The sequence below is a fragment of the Homalodisca vitripennis genome, chromosome 1, assembly GCF_021130785.1.
Source record: "Homalodisca vitripennis isolate AUS2020 chromosome 1, UT_GWSS_2.1, whole genome shotgun sequence".
Classification (NCBI taxonomy): Eukaryota; Metazoa; Arthropoda; class Insecta; order Hemiptera; family Cicadellidae; genus Homalodisca; species Homalodisca vitripennis.
The window spans coordinates 96,255,539-96,276,132 of record NC_060207.1 but is presented as its reverse complement, the minus strand read 5'-3'; the positions used below and the strand labels follow the sequence as shown (position 1 = coordinate 96,276,132).

Here is a 20,594-nt window from a genome sequence, read left to right as displayed (position 1 = left end):
TCCCCACACCACACGAACGCTGGACGCTGGATGTGTGACAGACAGCCCCGCGACGAGCAGTGGCGGTGTGTGTGGGGGAGTAGGTAAGCAATGGGGGAGGGGAGGATCAACCAACCATTGAACTACTTAGCAAAGTGCCGAGGATAAATCTTCACAGACTCGCTGTTCACTTTTGCATAACTAGTGTTAAGGAAATATTAAAGCTTTTTAGGTTGTATAAATAATATACTAATTACATAAATCAAAATTTCTTCACATCGGAAAAATACGTCATAAGTTTATTTTTTAATTAATTCATTATCTTTCAGGTACGGTATAACAAGTGAAGATAAAGTACCCAGGAGTGATAGAACAGCGATTTATTTATTATTCCAATGGTTCCTCCACTTTACAATGATTAATAACAAAAATAATACAGTCGAGATGACGAGTATTTTTCGATATACTTACTATATACTGCTCAATACTTTTAAGAAAATAAATAATCCATGAACTACATTTCAACAATTGAAAGAAGAGCATAATAATAGTATTATAGCACAAAAAATTAAATTAAATGTATCTATTCAATCAATTCTGAACAGAATTCGTCTATTACACTATATGTATATTACAAAAATTATTAAAATATATGTAATAAATAACTAAAATACCGTCATCAGCTATACATATATGTAATATACTTCCAAGCAATAATAATAATCTTTGTCTGGTAGTTTAGGTTTTTTATCTTCTTTTTCCTCTATGTTTAAGATTAAGCAATCGTGATTGGTCGGTTTGTTGGAATTGTGATGGAATTAACAATAGTATTTGAGAGTGAGAAAGAATCGTGTCTGTCTGCCTGATCATGTCGGAACAAGATATTCCGGTTGTAGAAAAAGAAAATAATGAAAACGTAGTTTCCGATATTGTTCATTCATCTGATTTAATTAATGAGTCTAGTATTATAGGTGAAGAGAAAACAGCAGAAGTAGTAAGTCATTCAAGTTATTTAATTGTATTTGTAGTTTAGTCTACTAGTCTTCCTTGATTTTTCACAGCCTGTAGGCTATGTGGAAGTTACATTTGGGTTTTAGTATTATAAACGATAACACATGATTCGAAAAATTCAGACTTTATTTTGAATGTTTGTACATGTTAGTACAATTTGGAAGTTGTAATACTTATTGTCTATAGCCATTTAAAATTCTAGGTATAGGGATTATTTAATAGGTCTGTAATTAGTTTTATAAATTTAGGTTAGGTGTGAAATTATGTTTATTTTACAAGCAGTTAATAAGAAATATATCTGTAATATAACTTCAAATGGCCATTTCAATAAATAACTCATGTGGGACTAGTTTGCAAGGCCCACTTAGTATTTTTGTTGATTCTTCTAGGATAACAATATTAATTAAATAAAAATGAGTAAAGGTTAAAAACTGGAATCAAATTATCTTTGAGGGGAGAAATCCTTTTTTATTGGGGTGATAAGCACCCATGTTGGTCAGTTTGCTCCCGAGTTGGATGTTCAGCTCTCGGGTAAAATGGTTAGCTCTCAGGTGGGGCAATAAGCTCTTGGGTAGACAGACAGGTAGTCGGGTTAGGACATTTTTTTGTTAGTTTCACAAACAACATAGTATTTTTTAATGTTGTTCTAAATAAATTTTTGTTTAGGCTAACCCTTTGAATCCCAAGAGACAATTAAATCAACATAAAACTAATCCCAAGAAGTGCAGAGGGCCTGCCAGGATCTCCGCAAAGTGCAGAGCACCCCTCAGATCAGATTTCTGAATTTTTCTTATTCTGATACTGAATGTTGACTTATTGCATTGTTCTAGTCTCATTTTAAATGAATTAATCAAATAAAAATATAGTAGCCTATCTTGAGTTGATATGTTACAGCTGGTAAAAGCTATTATATACAGGTACTGATATTCAATATTGTACATTTATACTACTATACTATATATAGTAAGCGGCTACCATCACAATCGAATCAGAGTACTAAATTATGAATCGTAAATAGGTTACTGTATGCTAGTAATTTTTCTCATTAATTCTCCTCACTTTTTTCATTAATGTTGCTTTCTTTAACACTTTTTAAGTAGTCCAATCTATCTTCCACTAAAATATCCACAAATCATGTGAATTTGGGACTTGGGAAAACTTATATTCATTTCACTCAGGATTCCACATTATTGTTAATGTTTCAATTGGAAAATGTTAGAAAGTGAGTTTGAAAACAATAGAGAGCATTCAAGTTGCTGAAAACCTTGAAAATAAAATAAGAAAAACAAAAAAGAATGGTAATATTTTAATAGGCTTATACTAATGTCTCTGGCCATTAGTGTGGGTAAGAGCAGTATCTAGGTGGTACCTTAATTGCCAGTGGCATGAACGAAAGACATCTTTTGAGATAGTAGGCTACATAAAATTCAAAATTATATACTTTGAATGCTTAACAGAGCTAAAAATATAAGCTCAACTAACTTAAACACGCTATCTAGATATAAGAATATTCGTCTTTAGATATGTTAATATTTTTGTGCAATAGGCTATATGATTTGTTGGAGGAATGATAGTAATCTAGTTATAGTAAATTTCTAAAAAGAAAAAATCTTATTCTTCACTGGCAACCCGTTGTCGGAAGTCCTAGCATGAACTTCCAGTGTCCACGTTTCCAAATATTAAAAAAAATACAGTAATTATAACATTTGTAAAAAAAACATGTTTGTAATGTTACAAGTTATTTGAAATGAGCATTGTGTGTACAACAAATATTTATAATGTTAATTCTTTTCAAGAAAGAAGTCTACATATATAATGTGTGTAAATATAAAAAACAAGTTCACACTAAACTACTACAGAGTAGTGTATTGCCTTCTCCACTGCTGCTAAATGTTTGGAATTCTAAATATATATTAATAATTTTAAATAAACTGCTTTTTTAAATTTTTTAAAATTGTAATAGGTGTATTTTTGGTTTTCAAAAGTTCAAGACTAATTTATGTTGAAAATACTCTTTGTCATTATTTCGTGACGTCTGTATTTGTGTTTATGAATGAAATAATTTGCAATACTTCATAAAGTCAGCCTTAAAACAGTTAACATTTAAAAAGCTATCTCCTTGATCAGCTTTTTTGATTAAGAATTTATTATGTAAGCTATTAACGGATGATTATTCAATAAATTTTGAGCTGGATTTTAAATATGATTCATTGATATCCGTACTGCGCACGGTTTACTTTTCTTTGGTTCACAGTAGGCTTGATTATGCTTTCTCCTGTTGGTGTGGAACTTATATCACAAATTTAGCAACATTAATAACAATACAAAAGATTTTGTTGTAAGATTAATGACCAAAGCTAATTTCAGGGAACATTCTTACACCTTATTGTGAGTAATAATAATAATAATAATACTTTATTGTCATGGACATATATACATGTATTGACAATGTCAGAATTGTTGAACGTTACATTGTTGTTAGTCATACTAGAGCAGTATAGAAGAAAAAACTTAGTCGTATAAAATAGTAACAATGCATGTATTGCATGTAATGTAATGAATGTAACAATTGTAAAACAATGTAAAATTGATAATAATAAATTGATAAATAAATAAGTATATAAATAGATAACATCATAAAAATTCAACAAGTTAACAAAAAAATAAAGACTATTAGTAAGAACAGTGAACAAGAACAAAAATAAACTATTTAAAGAATCAACAAGTAAAAAGGTATTGATCAACGGACAATATATTACAGAGTTATGCCAGGGTGTTCTAGGAATTCCTCAATATTATAAAAAGGATTTGCTAACAGCCAGTCATTGAGTTTCTTAAGAAAAACCTTACAACTATACAATTTAACAAAGTAACTTAACTTATTATAGACTCTTTTGCACATGACGGAATGGCTATTTAACATTTTACGTAATCGGCATTGTTGAAAACTAATATTATATTTAGTACGTGTGTTGTATGGATGTAGGTCTTCATTAAGTATCATTTCTGGTAATTTTTTTAGGGAGTAAGCAGCAAGTTCAAAAATGTAAAGATTGACAACAGTGTTAATTTTTAAACTAATGAATATAGGCTTGCAATGATCTAATGTGGACTGAGCCATTAATTATTCTAATAACCCTCTTCTGCAATTTCAAAATCTCAACAACCCTTGGAGAGTTACCCCATACAAGCAAACAGTATTTCATTATTGACTGAAAGAAAGCGAAATATGCCATCCTAATATAATCTGTGGTTACACAATGTTTCAAACGTCTCAATAGAAATACAACTCTAGACAGTCTAGTTTTAATGTGGTTCCCCAGGTCAACTGGTGATCCATAAAAATACCAAGAAACTTAACATTATTAACAGTATCCAACTCTACAAGTTCTTGATTGTATGGCCTTAAGCTAAATATTACATTTTCAGTTTTACATTTATTTAAGAGATAACCATTGGCTCGAAACCACACCCCTGCCTCTTCTAAAGAGCTCCTCACCAAATCATTCAGCTCTACAATATCATTTGAAACATTCAAGAAAGTTGTGTCATCAGCATAAAGGAAAGTTCTACTAATAACATTTACAGGCAAATCATTAATACTTATTAAAAATAACAAAGGTCCCAAAACCGAGCCCTGCGGCACTCCATATTTTAGAACAACTTCTTGAGACCATTCTCCATCGATAAAAACCACCTGCCTTCTATTTTCTAGATAGGACTTGAAAAGCCTCAATGAGCTACCCTGAAAACCATAAAAATTTAGTTTTTCTAATAGGTCCGAGTGATCAACACAGTCGAAAGCCTTGCTCAGGTCAGAAAAAGTAACCTGAGCAATGGCCCTGCACTCAAAGGCCTGCAAAATTTCAAAAACCAAACTATATATGGCATCAAGCGTGGCTTTACCCCTTCTAAAACCAAACTGAAATTTGGACAAAATGTTTTTCTCTTCCAAAAAAGTAACAACTTGTTCATAAATTATAATTTCAATCAATTTGGATACAACAGGTACAATTGAGACTGGGCGATAACTTTCAGGTTTATCTCTCGGACCTTTCTTATAGATAGGACAAACTCTGGAGATTTTGAGCTCTTCAGGAAAATTTCCTTCTTTAAGTAAACAGTTTACACATTTAGTAATAGGTTCGACAATAAAAGGTAGTATTTGCTTCAAAAAAGTATTAGACATGTAATAATAATAATCATTGCTGCAAGAATCACTCAAATGTTTTGCAGCCTTAAGAACATCATCTGTTGACACGGATTTCCACTCAAATAAGCTAATATTACTTAAACTAACTGGGCAAACATTTTTAAGGAGAGCTTTAGTAGTAACAGCTTTCGATGGTTTTTTTTTGCTTCAACAACTGCTTCTATACAATAGTTGTTAAACATATTTGGTGAGATCAAGGGCTCTTGGCCTTTTGCCATGTTACAATTTTTCTTTATTAAGGACCAAGCTGCCTTACACTTGTTCTTGCTAGAATCTATAAGCTGACTGTTATAAGCTACTTTGGCAGCAGAAATGTTATTGGTGTACTCTCTCTTTAGCACTTTCAGCTGATTTTTAACTATATTGCTACCAGTACTCTTGTACAAAAAATCAAGAGACAACAACCTATCCTTTAAAGTTGCCAAGTCAGATGTAACCAACTATTTCTCCCTTTAACCCTATTCACTTCAAATTTAGGTTGTTTTAAAATAAAAAAATAATTCAAAATATTAATCAAAATAGTAAAAAAACGTGAACATTGCTGCTCCATTACAAAAACACTGCAGAAAACAGGCACCATTTAACAAGATTAAGTCTATCAGTTAAACAAGACATACTTTTCTTAGGCAGGACAAATTTGTAAGAGGAATTAGCCTTAAGTATACTATGTTTAGATGAAGCTCCCTTTGCCATCATGATCAGTAAACGGAAAATTTTTGATAACATTACAATTTACATAGTCTAAATTACAATTTACAAAAACATTATCAAGACAGTTGTTACCTCTAGTTGGTTCAGAGTTCAAACAGTAGCAGTTAAATTGTCAAAGTAGATTAAGAAACTCGACTGCTGTGGTCTTTGTAGTAGTTACATCGAAATCAACATTGAAGTCGCCACCTGCTATGACGGTGTAGTCATCCCATTTTGTCAGGTGTATAAAGAGATCTTCTAATGTACTGAGAAAATATTTAGGGTCAGACCCAGGCGAGCGGTAGATGCAGATGATGATAAGCTTGAAATTGTCCACAATTGCTGCCGCTGCTTCAAAGTTCAACTCGGAACAGAATGATCCTAAATCTAATTCTCTGGTTTCCAAGTTATTTTTCACAAAGATTGCAGCGCCACCTCTGATATGATCAGTTCTGCAATAATTTGCCGCACAATAATAATTCTCTGGGTGAGAATTCAAAAGTTCATCTTGACACAACCAATGTTCCGTGATACATATGAATGCGATCGGGGATAAGTCTTAAGTTAAGATTCACTATATAGTCCTCAAGAACGGCAGTTTTATTGTTAAGGCCCTGTATATTTAGGTACAAAAAACCAAGCAAACAGTTATCACTATTTGATTTCACGAGGCTAGAGTCATCTAACCTCTGCGATTGCCTAAAAAATTACCTCTGAATTGCCTACGCAGTGGCACATACTCCTTAACGAGTATACCTTCTTCCCAGAACTTGGGATCCATCACTTGATCAAACTGTGAGTCCTTTACACCAATTTTAAAAGACTTGTATGTATCATATTTAGTCTCCAACTCAAAACAAACAAAGTCCTCGATTTTAGAGTCTTTTAAGTATGTTTCAATATTTTCCTTGGCAACACTTGTATCCAAACGAGAGATAAACACCCAAGATCTCTTACTAGCAATTTTTAGTTTACTACTACCCCGTTTTTATTCCAACAATAGGTCTAGCTGTAGCTTTTTCTTGATAAGTAGCATCACCACTGTTATCTCTTTCTTGAGCATGCTTCATAGCAGATTTTCTCCTTCGTGAGATATAAACCTCAAAATCCTTGTCACTTTCATTATTTTTTGAGACTATCATTTCCACCTATCTTAGCTCCAAGAGCACTGTTTTTAACTACTCTGGAATAGGTTATGTTGTTTGAGCGGGTAGCGGTAGTATTGACAGCATCAGGTTTCGTCTGCTGGCTCCCATCCGTGTGACACAGAGCACTAGATGCAATAGAGCTTTCAATATTATTAGTTACGTTGTGATTAGTAGATCGACCTACACATGTTTGTGTGTCTATTACTCGAGAATTACCGTTAATGCGCTTAATCTCATTCAAAGTTACATGGCTTGTTTTAATTTCATGAAGTTCGCTGTTAAGTTTTTGGTATTGGGAGGAAAGCATATTGATTCTCTCACACAGTAAAACATTGTTCTTGCTTTGATTTTCAAGTTCTGTTAGGACTATATTAATTATATTCGGCCAATCACAACCGTCGTCAACCTTCGATGACTTGCGGAAAAGCATTTTCAGTTTACTGTTACATGCCTCGCAATACCATTTAACCTTATCGGCTATGTCATTGATCACAGCATACATTTCATTGTCAATGTCCACACAATCAGGGTGGTACCATAATTGAAAAAAACCATCACACCCCATAGCCATTTCATTGGAAACTGGCACATTGCACTTTCCACACAAAGATTCTTCTTCATTTTCTATAGTATTTGCCATACTGATTTTGGCCTCAAGATTATTACGACTATGCGTATTCATAGTTCAAATACGGTTGGCTGCCTGTATGAAGCATGAAGAAGGAAAAAAAAATTCTTCAGTATAGGTAATAAACCTACAGTGTATTATTAAGAAAAGTACTATTTCCAAACAAGTTAACTTTCTTGAAGTATAGATAAAAACAATCCAATACTCATAAATGTGTTTTATTCAATTAAAAGTAATTTTCTTCATAAGCAAAAATATATTGCCAATGGTGAGGATTGAACCAGGAACCTCAGAACCAATAGCTATCTCTCTAACCAACTGAGCTAGCAAGCCATACAGGACATAGCTGATAAGCTCTACTTGGCCACAATCAAATCAGTTGCTTTGCAGGTAGAAAACTGTTATCAACAAATGACCTCAGTTCAGCCCAGACCCAACTCACCAAAATGTAAATGTCAACATCAGCTGTTAATTGTTGTTTACAAAATTTTATTTCACAACCACTTTCAACTTTCTTTTAGTTTTAATTGAAAAAATGTATTATTTTCACAAAATACTTGTGTTGCAAAATAGCTAGTAGAGGTTAGTTTCTAGGCTAATAATTTAAACCTTTCAAATAAAATGAACTCATGCTCAGTAGTAAAAGTTGATTGTTAAGAAGTTTACCAATCTTCCAATCTCGAGTTTAAACAAAAAAGCCATACTAATATTACGGAATAATAAAGTTTTAACCAAATTAAACAACCAGTCACCAAGACACTACATCACCAGACAAATAACCTGTAAAATCGTGTGAGCATAAACATATTATTACCCCTTCGTTATACAGGATGTTCATTTGAAAACTTCAAACTCGTATTAAAAGACTTATAGTCCAAGTATCAAAATTCTCTAAACGGGAGTGTATAGTACTAATTGGGGGGGAAAAAATTGTTTTCAAAATTGGGGTGCTCACCCCCATGCCCCTCGTACCCAAAACCAAAATTTTGAAATAGCAACTAATACCTTGTGACACCTCAAATTTAAGCTCATAAGAAATGCCGTATTTTGGTATAAAGAAATTGAAATCGGACAAGCCGTTTGGTATCAGCAGCCAATAATGTAATTTCTTACAAAACAATTATTAGTCTACTAACTACTTTACTATTGCTAATTGTAGTTGAAACTGTCTTGGTTGATTGTCAGTTGCTGTCATTTCAATAATGACAGCCATATTGATCCTCTAGAGTTTACTGAAAACCATTTTAGTGTCTAATTAACTAGCGCTAATTGTTCTAATGTGGCGTACGGTATGCAAAATTTGCTTTCACCAATTCTCATACATACTAAGGCTGCTAAAGGAAGCTCACAATAATATGGCATACAGTAGCATTTAAAAACAAAATCGTTTCCGCTTTATAAAATCTGTCAGAATCTTAATGAAACATTTCTTTTTTACTCCAAACTATTAGAAGGTGAGTCAATTCAAACCATTCCTGTAGGTTTTATGTCAAAATTTACTGAGATAAGAATTGAAAGATATTGTTGTGATGATTTTTTTTTGCATGTTTTCATAACCAATCTTGGGAACCTGTGGATAAGTAATATTGTCTACTCACGTGTGAACTTACCATAAATGTTGTATGCAAAAGCTAATAGAACATACATTACTCTTGGATCATAAATACTTGCTGAGTAACTACAATGGCCATTCAGTAATTAAAGAGACAAATAGGTCTAGAGAGGAAACAATTTATTTTTGCAAAACAGTACTTTTAGTACTTTTTAACATAATCCCCTTGAACATTTATGTACAATGGACCACAAGCTTTTTTATCAGAGCAAAGAACTCTTTATCTTGGTGTTTGAGACAATTCCCCACAAATTTCTTGATGTCCTCGTTATCCTGGAACCTCTTTCCACGCAATGCCTCATTCAGCGGACCAAACAAGTAGAAATCACGTGGTGCTAAATCGGTACTGTAAGGGGGATGATGCAGTACTTCCCAGCCCATTTTGTTAATGGTTGAGTAGTATGAGGGCGTGCATTGTCTTGTTGGAGAATCACACCTCTCCCCTGAGATCCACACTGTTTCCCTCGTCATGGCTGGTTTCACTTGTTCAAAAGCATATCCGAGTAGTATTGGCTGTTAATTGTATGCTGTTCTTCAAGATAATCACAAAAACTGGACCTTGAGCATCCCAAAATACCGTCAACATAACTTTTTCTGCTGATGTTTGGGTTTTGAATATTTTTCGGACAGGTGAGATGGTGTGCTTTGCCTTTTTGATTCATCACTAGAACTCAAGTTTCATCACAACTTGGGTTTGTGATTAACTTGTTAAAATTTTGTTGAGGAAGTGCTCACCTTCTCATTCATAATGTTCCTGTATCTCTGTGCACACTCTCAACCTTGTTTCCTTTTGTAGGCATGTCAACTCCTTTGGGACCCATTTTTTGCGGTACTTCAACTTGTTTTTAATAGTGTTATGAACTATACCCATACTCACATGAACTCTTTCAACTATCATTTCCACAGTCACTTGGCGCTCAGCACAAATTACGTCAGCAATTCGACGTTCCAGTGAGGGAATTGAAACTTCAATTGATCGGCCAGGATGATGTTCTTCAGTCACTGAGTTAAAAATTTGCACGATTCAAACTATTTTCACTGTACACTTCAGTCATTCTAAAATTTATAAATATATAGTCACTGGTTTTTCACCTTCAGCTTGTAAAAACGAATAACAGAACGTTGCACAACTAAAGTAAAATTTTCAAGTGGACTTGCCATAATTAAATTTATTTTTGAGGTTATCATCAATGTTTATGAATCAGCTGATCAGGGCTTATCCCAGTTTTGCCAACTTAAAGCTATAAAAGTGACAAAATTACCCTACCAAAAGTTTTCTCCCCATACCTGTTTGTCTCAATTATTGAATGACCCTCATATTTACAAATTTTACAACCTTACTGCAGAAATTCACAAAAACATATAATACAATGGCTACTTTGTCACATTGACAGGTCTTAACCCTTTGTGTTCTAATTACCTGGAGGAAACTTATTTTTAATGCACATTTTTGAGACTTAAAACCCTTACATCTAGAACACTGGATGGGTGCTGGGTAAAGCAGTTGACACTTTTGTAATTTAGGTGTCTATGATGTCGAAATGATGCAGGTAGTTGTTTTCAAGCTTCTTCATTGTTGCTCTTTTTTAACTCTTCAGATGGACATGTACTCCAGATTCCTGGACTCAAGTCTTTGACAGTGTCAGACTTCAGACGCTACACTAAATCGTAGGTGAAATGGAGCTAAACTTAACATTCGTACTCAATAATAATTATGTGTTTTGTAATGGCTCAATGGTATGTTACATTCCTAATTTATATCTCAGCAATCATTATTCCTGGGATTTTATATTTCAAGTTAATAACTAAGTGCAATCACGGTTTTGCATATTAATTAAATACAGTCAGGGTGTATCACATTTTGCTACAATCACATTTTGTGAAACAAGCTGAGAAAAAGGGACACTGTTGAGAAAAGCTCACAAAAAATTGTGACGAAAGCTAAAGAGAACAACGAACCGCGAAAAGTACGTAGAATTTTGAAAAACAGTTTACAGGGATACAAATATTGTTTTTCAGATATATATATACACACATATACATATACATAAAATATTCGATAGGCACTGTCGCCACCGGTCTACAAACAAACAGATTGGAAAATGGATGCCTACTCTCGGTTAAAAAAGATACCCGAGTTTGAACGTTAACGACAAACTAACTATAGAGCTAAAATTATGGGAGTTACATTACACTTAAGCTTTCTTACTTCTGCGTCCAGACAAGACTATTTTTATGTATAGAGCAAAATACTTTCAAACAATAACCAAGTTTTGTGTCTGTAATAATGAAAGAAGGTACCGGTTTTGGCGCTTTACTACTAAACTGCAATTTTGTGAGTTTAATTATTCATTGTTAAACCTGCCATTAAACCAAAGCTTGTATGAAAAAGCTGATGGTAAATGATCCAATGCATTAAAACAATATATAATTTACTACAGCTTCCTCTTGCACTTAAGGGCGCGAGTGAACCACGCACTATCATTGCAACATCGCCCTCGACAGTCTGACGGTTCGTGTGTTCCGAGCGCTAGCCTCTGCAAATGAACAAAATTTGTTTAATCAAGTTAGTTGTGTTTAAAACTATAGTTTTAATTTGTGTTTACAAAAATAATTTGGCTTTAAAAAAAAAATGACTATAAGCGTAATAAAGTGACCAAAGCCAGGTTTTTTAATCAAACCCGGCTGAAAATAAAAGGTAAAATGGTTTACAAATAACTGGTTTGACAACAACTTTTATCCATATTATTCAAACATTCTAAAATACAATCTCTAAGTTAGTATTACTGTACATATCTTGTTTAAAACTTTGGTCTTAGTAGGATTACAAGTTTTCCTGCTTATGAATGTTGAAAATTGTAGTCTGGTTGAAAAGTGCCTAAACAAGTACGATTTTTGATTTAACTCCTTGATTTTCACTTAACTAGTTGTTTGTGGTCAACGTTCAAACAAGGTTATCTGTACTTTTTGATGGGAGAGTAGTATTCATCGAATACTCTGCTTGTTGCTATAACAGCGGTTCTGATACTTCTAAACATCTTGTCTTGGCATCTGTAACTAGTACTGGAGATTTGAGGTTTTGTTATAGTCAGATTTTATTTTGAAATGTTGGAGATTCGTGAAAGGTTAAACATAACCAATCCAAGCAATTTGTTAATGATGTCTGTTGAAGGCACTAATAGAACAGTTTATTTCAATGAAGATCAAACATTGGAGTTTACAAAACAAAGAAGGCTACAATTTGAATGATGTTGGTATGGCCTAATTATTTTTAAGATAAACTGATGTTAAAAGTTACTTGTTTTATAAAAAATAACTATACCACTTAATTTTATTTTGTATTTTAAACTGAGAAAAGACGTAGTTTTTTTGTTGTATATTTTTACAATGAATTACTAAATTTTATTTTCCAACTATACTGCTTTTAATAAAACCTCTTAACAAAAAATAGTTTCATTGTTGAGATTTTAAATATTTTAACAACAGTATATTTATTAATGTAAAATATTGGTTCTGGAGGCTAAAGTATTATAGAACTGCAGACTGTTTTTCAATTAGCATTATTGTAATCTTCGTGGAATACCAATACTATTAATAAGTGCTACAAGACAAACATTTTTGCTAAAATGTCTGAAGAGCTTGTAACATATTTGCAACAAGAATTTTCATCTCGGCTTAAACCCTGAATACAATTCCATACAATGTTTTCATTCAGAATGTTACAACAATGTTGTTTTATAAAACTGTTGTTTTGTTAAACTAAATAATTTAGACCTATTTATATTTCTATAGAAGTATAGAAAATAAAATACTCAGTAGTGATTTGTTAATGGATTAGTTGTTTACAGCTATGGATGGTAATCATAGCTATTTTTATTGGTAAATTTAAAGATTTGACCAATTCCGTTTGTGGTGTTATTATTTTTAGTTATTTAATCCATTTGGGTATGAAATATTTATATTAATTTACTTAATTATATGTAATTAAGTTGTGTGACTAATTAGATAAACTAAAATTTGTATCTTTATAATATGTGTAGGGGATTGATTTGGGACTCTTATGCTAGCTGTTAATGTTTTTAACATGGCATTGAGGCTCCACGACTCACAAAGATGCACATGTTAAGCTGGTCCTATCCTTTCTGTGCCAATATACTGTGATTGTTTTATTTAGACAAATATAGTACTTATGTTGGCCACATCTCAGTCATGTGCTTGTATCTTTTGATTGTTTTAGAACCATTTGAACATGATTTCAGTGCTAAATAAATCCTAGCAAGTGTAGTGTTTGTTGTCTGGTTGCTTGGTAAACATGAGTCAGTCCAAATAGCTGTCTGCTGGCGTTTGGCTTACTGTGCAGTTGTTCTTATTGGAAGCTATAGCATTATTTACTTTTCCTACTGTTAATTTTTAATATCGGTTCCATTTATTTTTCTTCCTTGTGCAATTTGTAATAAAATTATTGACATTTCGATGAAACTTTGCTTATGAATGATATATTTGAAATATATTGTTTTAAGTAAATTAAAACTTTCTCCTTAGTTTCACCTAGATGATGCTGTTAGAAATTTGGTTAATGTTTGTATTGGAAGTTGGTTTCAAAACTTCTAAAATAATCTGTTCTCAAACTATTTTTGAATAATAAAATTATTTGAATAAATTTGTTTAAAAGTTTTGTAAATCACTTAATTTTGTTTATAAAAATAAAACTTATTTTAGTCTGAATTTTAAAACTCATGTCTAATTTAATTTTATAAAAGTTTGTTATTTCAATATATGAAAATATATTTAAATAAAAATTAAATTTAAATAAAGTATCCAAATAAAGAAAATACTTCTTTAGGGTGAGTAATAAGAAGATTTATCTAAAAATTAAATGAATCAGAGGAAGAAAACAGGTGTTCTGGGTAGTAGGAGTAGATGTAGAAGAGTTAATACTTATCAATGTAACACTTTGACATTACTTATCAATGTAACACATTTGTCATTGTGTTTGTGAATTTCTACAGTTAGGTTGCAAGATTTTTAAATAGTTACTTAGTGAGTTGTTTGCTTAAATATGATATTAAACAACTTTCTATATTTCAAGCCTTAGCACACAATATTTGTGGTAAGTTGGTGAGGAGTATTTTACAGTTTTCCATTAAGTTCTGAAAAGCATTGAAACGTTATCATAAGATTACTGAAAGAAACAGCTGGTAAGGATGTCAATTAATTTATAACCACATAGGTCATGTAGTATTCAAGAAAATAGATAGAATCCTTATCAAACTAATTAATTAAGGTTTACAGAGAGCTACTCGTACATTGTCTAAAATATTGTTTATATCCCCTCAAGATTTTTGAATTATGTAGTAAATAATAATTAATATAAAGTTAATGATCATCTGTTAGTAAAATAATAATTACAATTTATTTAATTTATTAGAAAATTTAAATTCAAACTAATAAAAGCCAAATATTTTTGTTTCTGCCTAATTATACATACACACACACACACACACATATATATATATATATATATATATATATATATATATATATATGTGTGTGTGTGTATCAGACACCATATAGTAACAGATAGTGATCTTAAGGATCTTGATGTTGAGTCCTTAAATTCCACACATATCCACCAGGTATTCAAAGTAATAACCATGTAAAATATTGAAGTTCTGTTACTACTATTTTAATTTAAAACTTGAGATAGTAGTTTGATGTAGCTCAAGACTCTCTCGCCATTGCCATTAAAATGGAATTGTTTAAAAATCTGCATTATTGCATAAGAGAAACAACCATGATACAGTATATCCCGCTTCATACTTATTGTTGAGAGATAAAGTGATGTATGTGTCAGTGAGTAAGTGGTATTCGCCGTATATTAGATATAGATAAGAATCTCAACTTGCATTATACTGATATATGACTTCTGCACAGTATTGAGACACATATGGGGTTTTGTTTATAAAACTACCACCAACACAGTTGGTTAACCTTGACGAATAATAAAAATAACTTACAATTTACACAAGTGATTTAAAATATTTATTAATTGTATAGTTCTTTATTAATTCTTACTATAATCATAACTTATTACTCAATAAAAAAATTAAACCATTGTTATCAGTCAAATTTAAGTACTATTCAAAAGTAAATATATTATTAAATTTATTTTGCAATGTTCTATAATGTACCAACTTTCTATTGAATTTATTAATGTTTTACTTGTTTATTTTACAACACTGACCAATAAATATACCGCAATAAATTACCTGAAGTTCTTTGGAAATGTTAGATTAATCCTTTTCACTCTGAATCAAGTAGTATTGAACTACTCTACTGCAATCATCACAACAAAACTTTGTACAGTAAGGATTAACAATGTGACTAACAGTTATCCTCTGCTTCACACACAATTTTCTGCTCAAAAACTGGGACACTATGGACATATTCTTTTTAAATGATATTCCAAATACTCCTGAGATAAGTGATGTTCAATGAAAGATATTCTTATCTCCCAATACATTTTAGACTTAAAAGCTTAAAGAATATTGTTTTGCAACCCTGAAGTCATAGAGTGAAACAGATTTTATTAGTAACATTCCATGATCTTTTATTTAATATAGCTCCAATGATTTCTATAACAATTATTGAAGTATTTTTTCTTTTTCAGTACTTAGCTAATATTTCAGTGTTTATGGTTAAGGGCTTCAGATGTTAAGCTAACTTTGCCACCAGATTTTATTTTAGGTTTTGTGCTGTGTATGAACATTTCTGGTTCACTTTAATTATATTCCCAATGTTATAGTTGAGTATGCCTTCTTGCTCCCATTCGAATCAAATAAATAAATAAATATTTATTTTCCAACATTTACATTCATGTTTACAAATAAATGAAAAAACTTAGGAAGTCACTGACCAAAAACAAGTAGCTGGTCAGTGTAACAGATGCACAATACACAAATAAACAGTTTATAGCTTGCTCTCACATAAAAAAAAAACTAAAATGTCAACAGACTGCTCTCCGCGACGTCTGCACAAGACTACATAAAACTACAACCAAAATAAATACATATAGTCGACGTTTATACAATATAGAGTGACTAGGAACTAATTAGACAATGCAAAGAATAAAAAAACAAGCTATGAAAAAAATACAAATATACAATCTTATGTACTAAAATCATAAATAATATTACAAAAAATTTATAAACAAATATATTGAAATAATGGAAAATTAAATTAATGTATCACATAAAATTACATACGAATATCTGAAAATCACATACGTACACTTACATGCATACTATAGAACATCCACACTCCAAAACATACATTCACACGTACACACTACTATGACAAAAATTATGTAATAATGATGTAAACAATGTAATAGGTGGTTGCATAAAACTTAAATTAATACACTCGTTAAAAAAGCAATATCAGGTTTTGTAAATAGCCAGGATTTTAGTAAGGAGCAGAATTGTTTTAAGTTATTACTCGATTTGATTTCATCAGTCATTTGATTAAATAATTTTGCGCCTATGTATTGAATGGACTGTCTATAGAGTTCTTTATTAACTTTAGGTAACCTGAAGATTCTACTTTTACTAATTCTAGTTTTATACGTCAAACCACTTGTACCTAAATTTCCGCTTCTAGTATAAAATATTCTCAAAACTTTGTATACGTATAGATGTTCTATAGGCAAGACTTTCAATTGCACATATAGTGGAAAGATGCTATCTCTTTTCCTTCTACTTAATATAATACGCATGAAATAATTTTGTGTCACTTTTAACTTATTTATCAAAAATTTATACGTGCTTCCCCAGAAACTAATTGAGTACTGTAATCTAGATTGGATTAGGGCAAAATATAAAGTACGCATAAGATCTGTATTGCAATAATTTTTAGAAAATAAAAAGTTCTAATTGATGATCTTAACTTATTATGTAACGCGGTAGTATGATCCCCCCATGTTAATTTGCTATCTATTACTACTCCAAGGTATTTGTAACTATTTACTCTTTCTATACACTGACAGTTACATAGATTTACGTTACAATTCATATTGTGGTACTTTAAGGGCCTTTCTAATTCGAAGTCTTTAAATCCAAAGATTATATATTTAGTCTTTGATACATTTACCTGCATATCATTCCGACAGCACCAAATTTGTAAGTAATTTAAATCACTGCTTATCTTTTCGTGCAATATTGCATAGTTTTTTGAGAATAAAGAAAAGCTACATCGTCTGCAAAAGCAGTTATCTGACCATGACCAACGGGGTTTCCAATAATTCATTTATAAAAACTAAAAATAATGTTGCTGCTAAACAGATCCCTGGGGTACACCTGACTCAACGGTCAGATGGGGACTGGTTGTATCTTTTATCCGCACTTGTTGGATTCTATTTAATAGAAAACTCTTGAACCAGTCAAGAGACACCCCTCTCACTCCCACATTTTCTAGTTTCTGTAGTAAAATGGTATGATTAACTAGATCGAAAGCTTTCTTGAAATCAATGAACAAGCCGGCACATACATATGTAGGTTTGAAAAGCTTGTGCAACAAGCTATATTTCCATCCTTTTAAAATATTTCTGATCTAATGGTGTAAGGTATGTCCGGTGTAATTATTGATTTTGCGTTGGATGTTCTGATCAAGAAAATTATCCAAACGTGGTCTGAGAACCCTGATTCAGTCATACAGCATCTACTTCCGACTGTAATCTACTTCTTGTCTAATCTATTTTCAGTGTCATAGTTGATTTTGCTATGTTGCCATGATCAAGAAAATATGCATATACTTGGGTCTTAGACGCACACTTCGGTCAAAAAGACCAAGATATATACACATCTTCAATGAAAATAGAAGAAATTAGATACATGAATATTCTGTATATTTTGTCTAAATTTGACATTTTTAAGAGAGGAAAAGGTGTATAAACACTAATCAAAAATCTAATAAACAGAACAGAAATCATTTATTAATAAACTAATTTTGAAAAACAAAGAGTAAGTAATTTTGCATTATATAAGAAATATTATTTAATACATACCAGAGTATATAATAAGTATATATATATATATATATATATATATATATACTTATGTATATATATAATTATATATATACATATATATATGTATATATATATATATGTATATATATACATATATATATATATGTATACTTATCATGAAACCAACTTATCAAAATATGCAAAACATACAACAAGTAAACAGCAACTAACATGGATTTTATAACATGTCATTACACCCCTCTCTTTTTGTGCACAAGTAAAAGGCCTGGGGCAATGTGCTCACATCTGTATTAATGGCAAATAAATCTCCCAAAATGTAAGCAAGTTTCTCTGTTGGTTTATTGTTTATATGGCTCGCATGGGAATAATTTTTTTGTATTTAATAAATTATATTTCTTTTAACATTGCTAATGTAAATGTTTTGTGTGCTGTACCGTAACTATTTGCATTGTTATCAATTTGTCACTGCTCTAATCTTCTGCTACTATAACATATAAATTAATTAAACACATTGAAGGATAAACAGAAGCGAAAGTAAAAAATAATAAAGTAAATTTACATCTTTTATCCAAATTTTGAGACATTAACTTAATAATCGAATAGTACCAGACCGAAGAATATTGTAGAATGGCTTTTACCCACAATCAGGAAGTGGAGGTAGGGGATGAGGATTACATAGTTGCCTCACCCCTATTTTTTCCTAAGTAAGAAAATATAATCAAAATCTGTTTTACTGCATTTTTTCATGGGGGCATGTAATGACGTTAAAATAGTATTTTCAGTGCATGAAATGGTTAAAATTTGTGACTGGTAAAATGTGTCTGTAGTAAAATGTAGATACTAACTTACTTTTGATACTTGTATTTCACTCTTACTGATCAAGCACTGTATACATAATGTGATCTAACATTTACAGTTAAAATTATAATTTTACTAAAATTTCCATTTTTCTTATCTGGACAAACTCTAAGGTGACACGGTACTCTCTATCTTCACCATGTTAAATCAGCACTATTTAGGTATACATCACTTTTTTTAAAGTTATCCAATGTTGTTGAAACTTTTACAGCTTGTAATGTACACATGTACTAGCAATAGTAAGAAGGATTTTTGTTACATTAAAAAAAATAAACAAATGGGAATATTTTTTAAGAAAGTAAAAATTTAGCAACAAAATTGTATCAAATATTTTTTAAAATAATAAATAATTAATTCGAATTTATGTTAAGATCAGTGCATTCAAAATAAAATGGAGAACAAACAAATAAAAAAAAAATGAATTTAAAAATTTTTTGAGTCCTGTGTCACCTTAAGTGATTACATAAAAAGTTGAAATGAGAAGTTACTTTATGTAAACAAAATTAAAATGGCAGTAAATTAATGAAATGTGATCACTTTTAGCTGGTTCTTTACTTTATAAAGATTTCCTTCAGCAATGCATTTTTTAAGGGAATTTAATCAACTTTAGAGTCCAGTAGGGCAGAATCCTGAGGTTGGAGAGAAACATCCTTTCCTTAGCGTTCCTCAAAGGCAAAAGATAAACCTATGTCCCAAATTTCATGTCTCTATCTTTCATGATTTTACATTACAAATTAGTCAGGCAGCACATCTCCATATATATATATATATATATATATATATATATATATATATATATATATATATATATATATTGTAATACTTTTACTCTCAAATCTATTGAAAGGATTTAGTTCTTGATCCTTGTTCTAATTTCTTTTTAAGATTGCCTTATCAGTATACCTTCAATATTGTTTAAAAAGGACACTACATTAACTATCAAGAGTGTACAATGATTAGCCTTATTCTGCTTTTATTATGGGTCTCTGGCCAGAAGCAGGAACTTATCAAACAGAATAAAAGGAAGGGTAGGTACATTAAAGGGTTGACACTACTGATTAATAAAAAGAGCATTGTTCACAGACAGGATATGAAACGGTACTATCTCTAATTCAGATGCATAGTTCAATGTCCTAGACTGCTTGACCACCAACGAGCCCTGATAATAATGAAAATAATTGTTTTCAACACCTAATTTAATTTAAAGTGAGCATAATGCTGGACCTTGTCAGCCTAACAATGTTATAATACTGGTTATTTGATTAATATTTCCATGTAATCCAAGTTTGTCTTTTATATATGGATACTTTTATTTTTGTGCTAATATATTGTTTTCCAATTACCACAAACTGTTTGGTCTTAATCTCTTTTGAAATTTAAAGTTCTCTGAACCATAGTGTCCATTTTCG

The 20,594-nt window shown here is 31.3% G+C and overlaps 1 protein-coding gene across 2 annotated transcripts in view; it reads left to right on the top strand.

Moving 5' to 3' along the window:
• Nucleotides 1-791: 791 nt before the first annotated feature.
• Nucleotides 792-20,594, top strand: part of LOC124367264 (protein CASC3) — a 56,154-nt gene continuing 36,351 nt past the window's right edge. The window contains exon 1 of one of the 2 annotated variants that reach the window (XM_046823980.1): nucleotides 792-973. In XM_046823980.1, the coding sequence (XP_046679936.1) occupies nucleotides 848-973 (126 nt within the window). In that variant the 5' untranslated portion in view covers nucleotides 792-847. The remainder of the gene's footprint in view (nucleotides 974-20,594) is intronic. The other variant, XM_046823971.1, reaches the window with a different exon arrangement.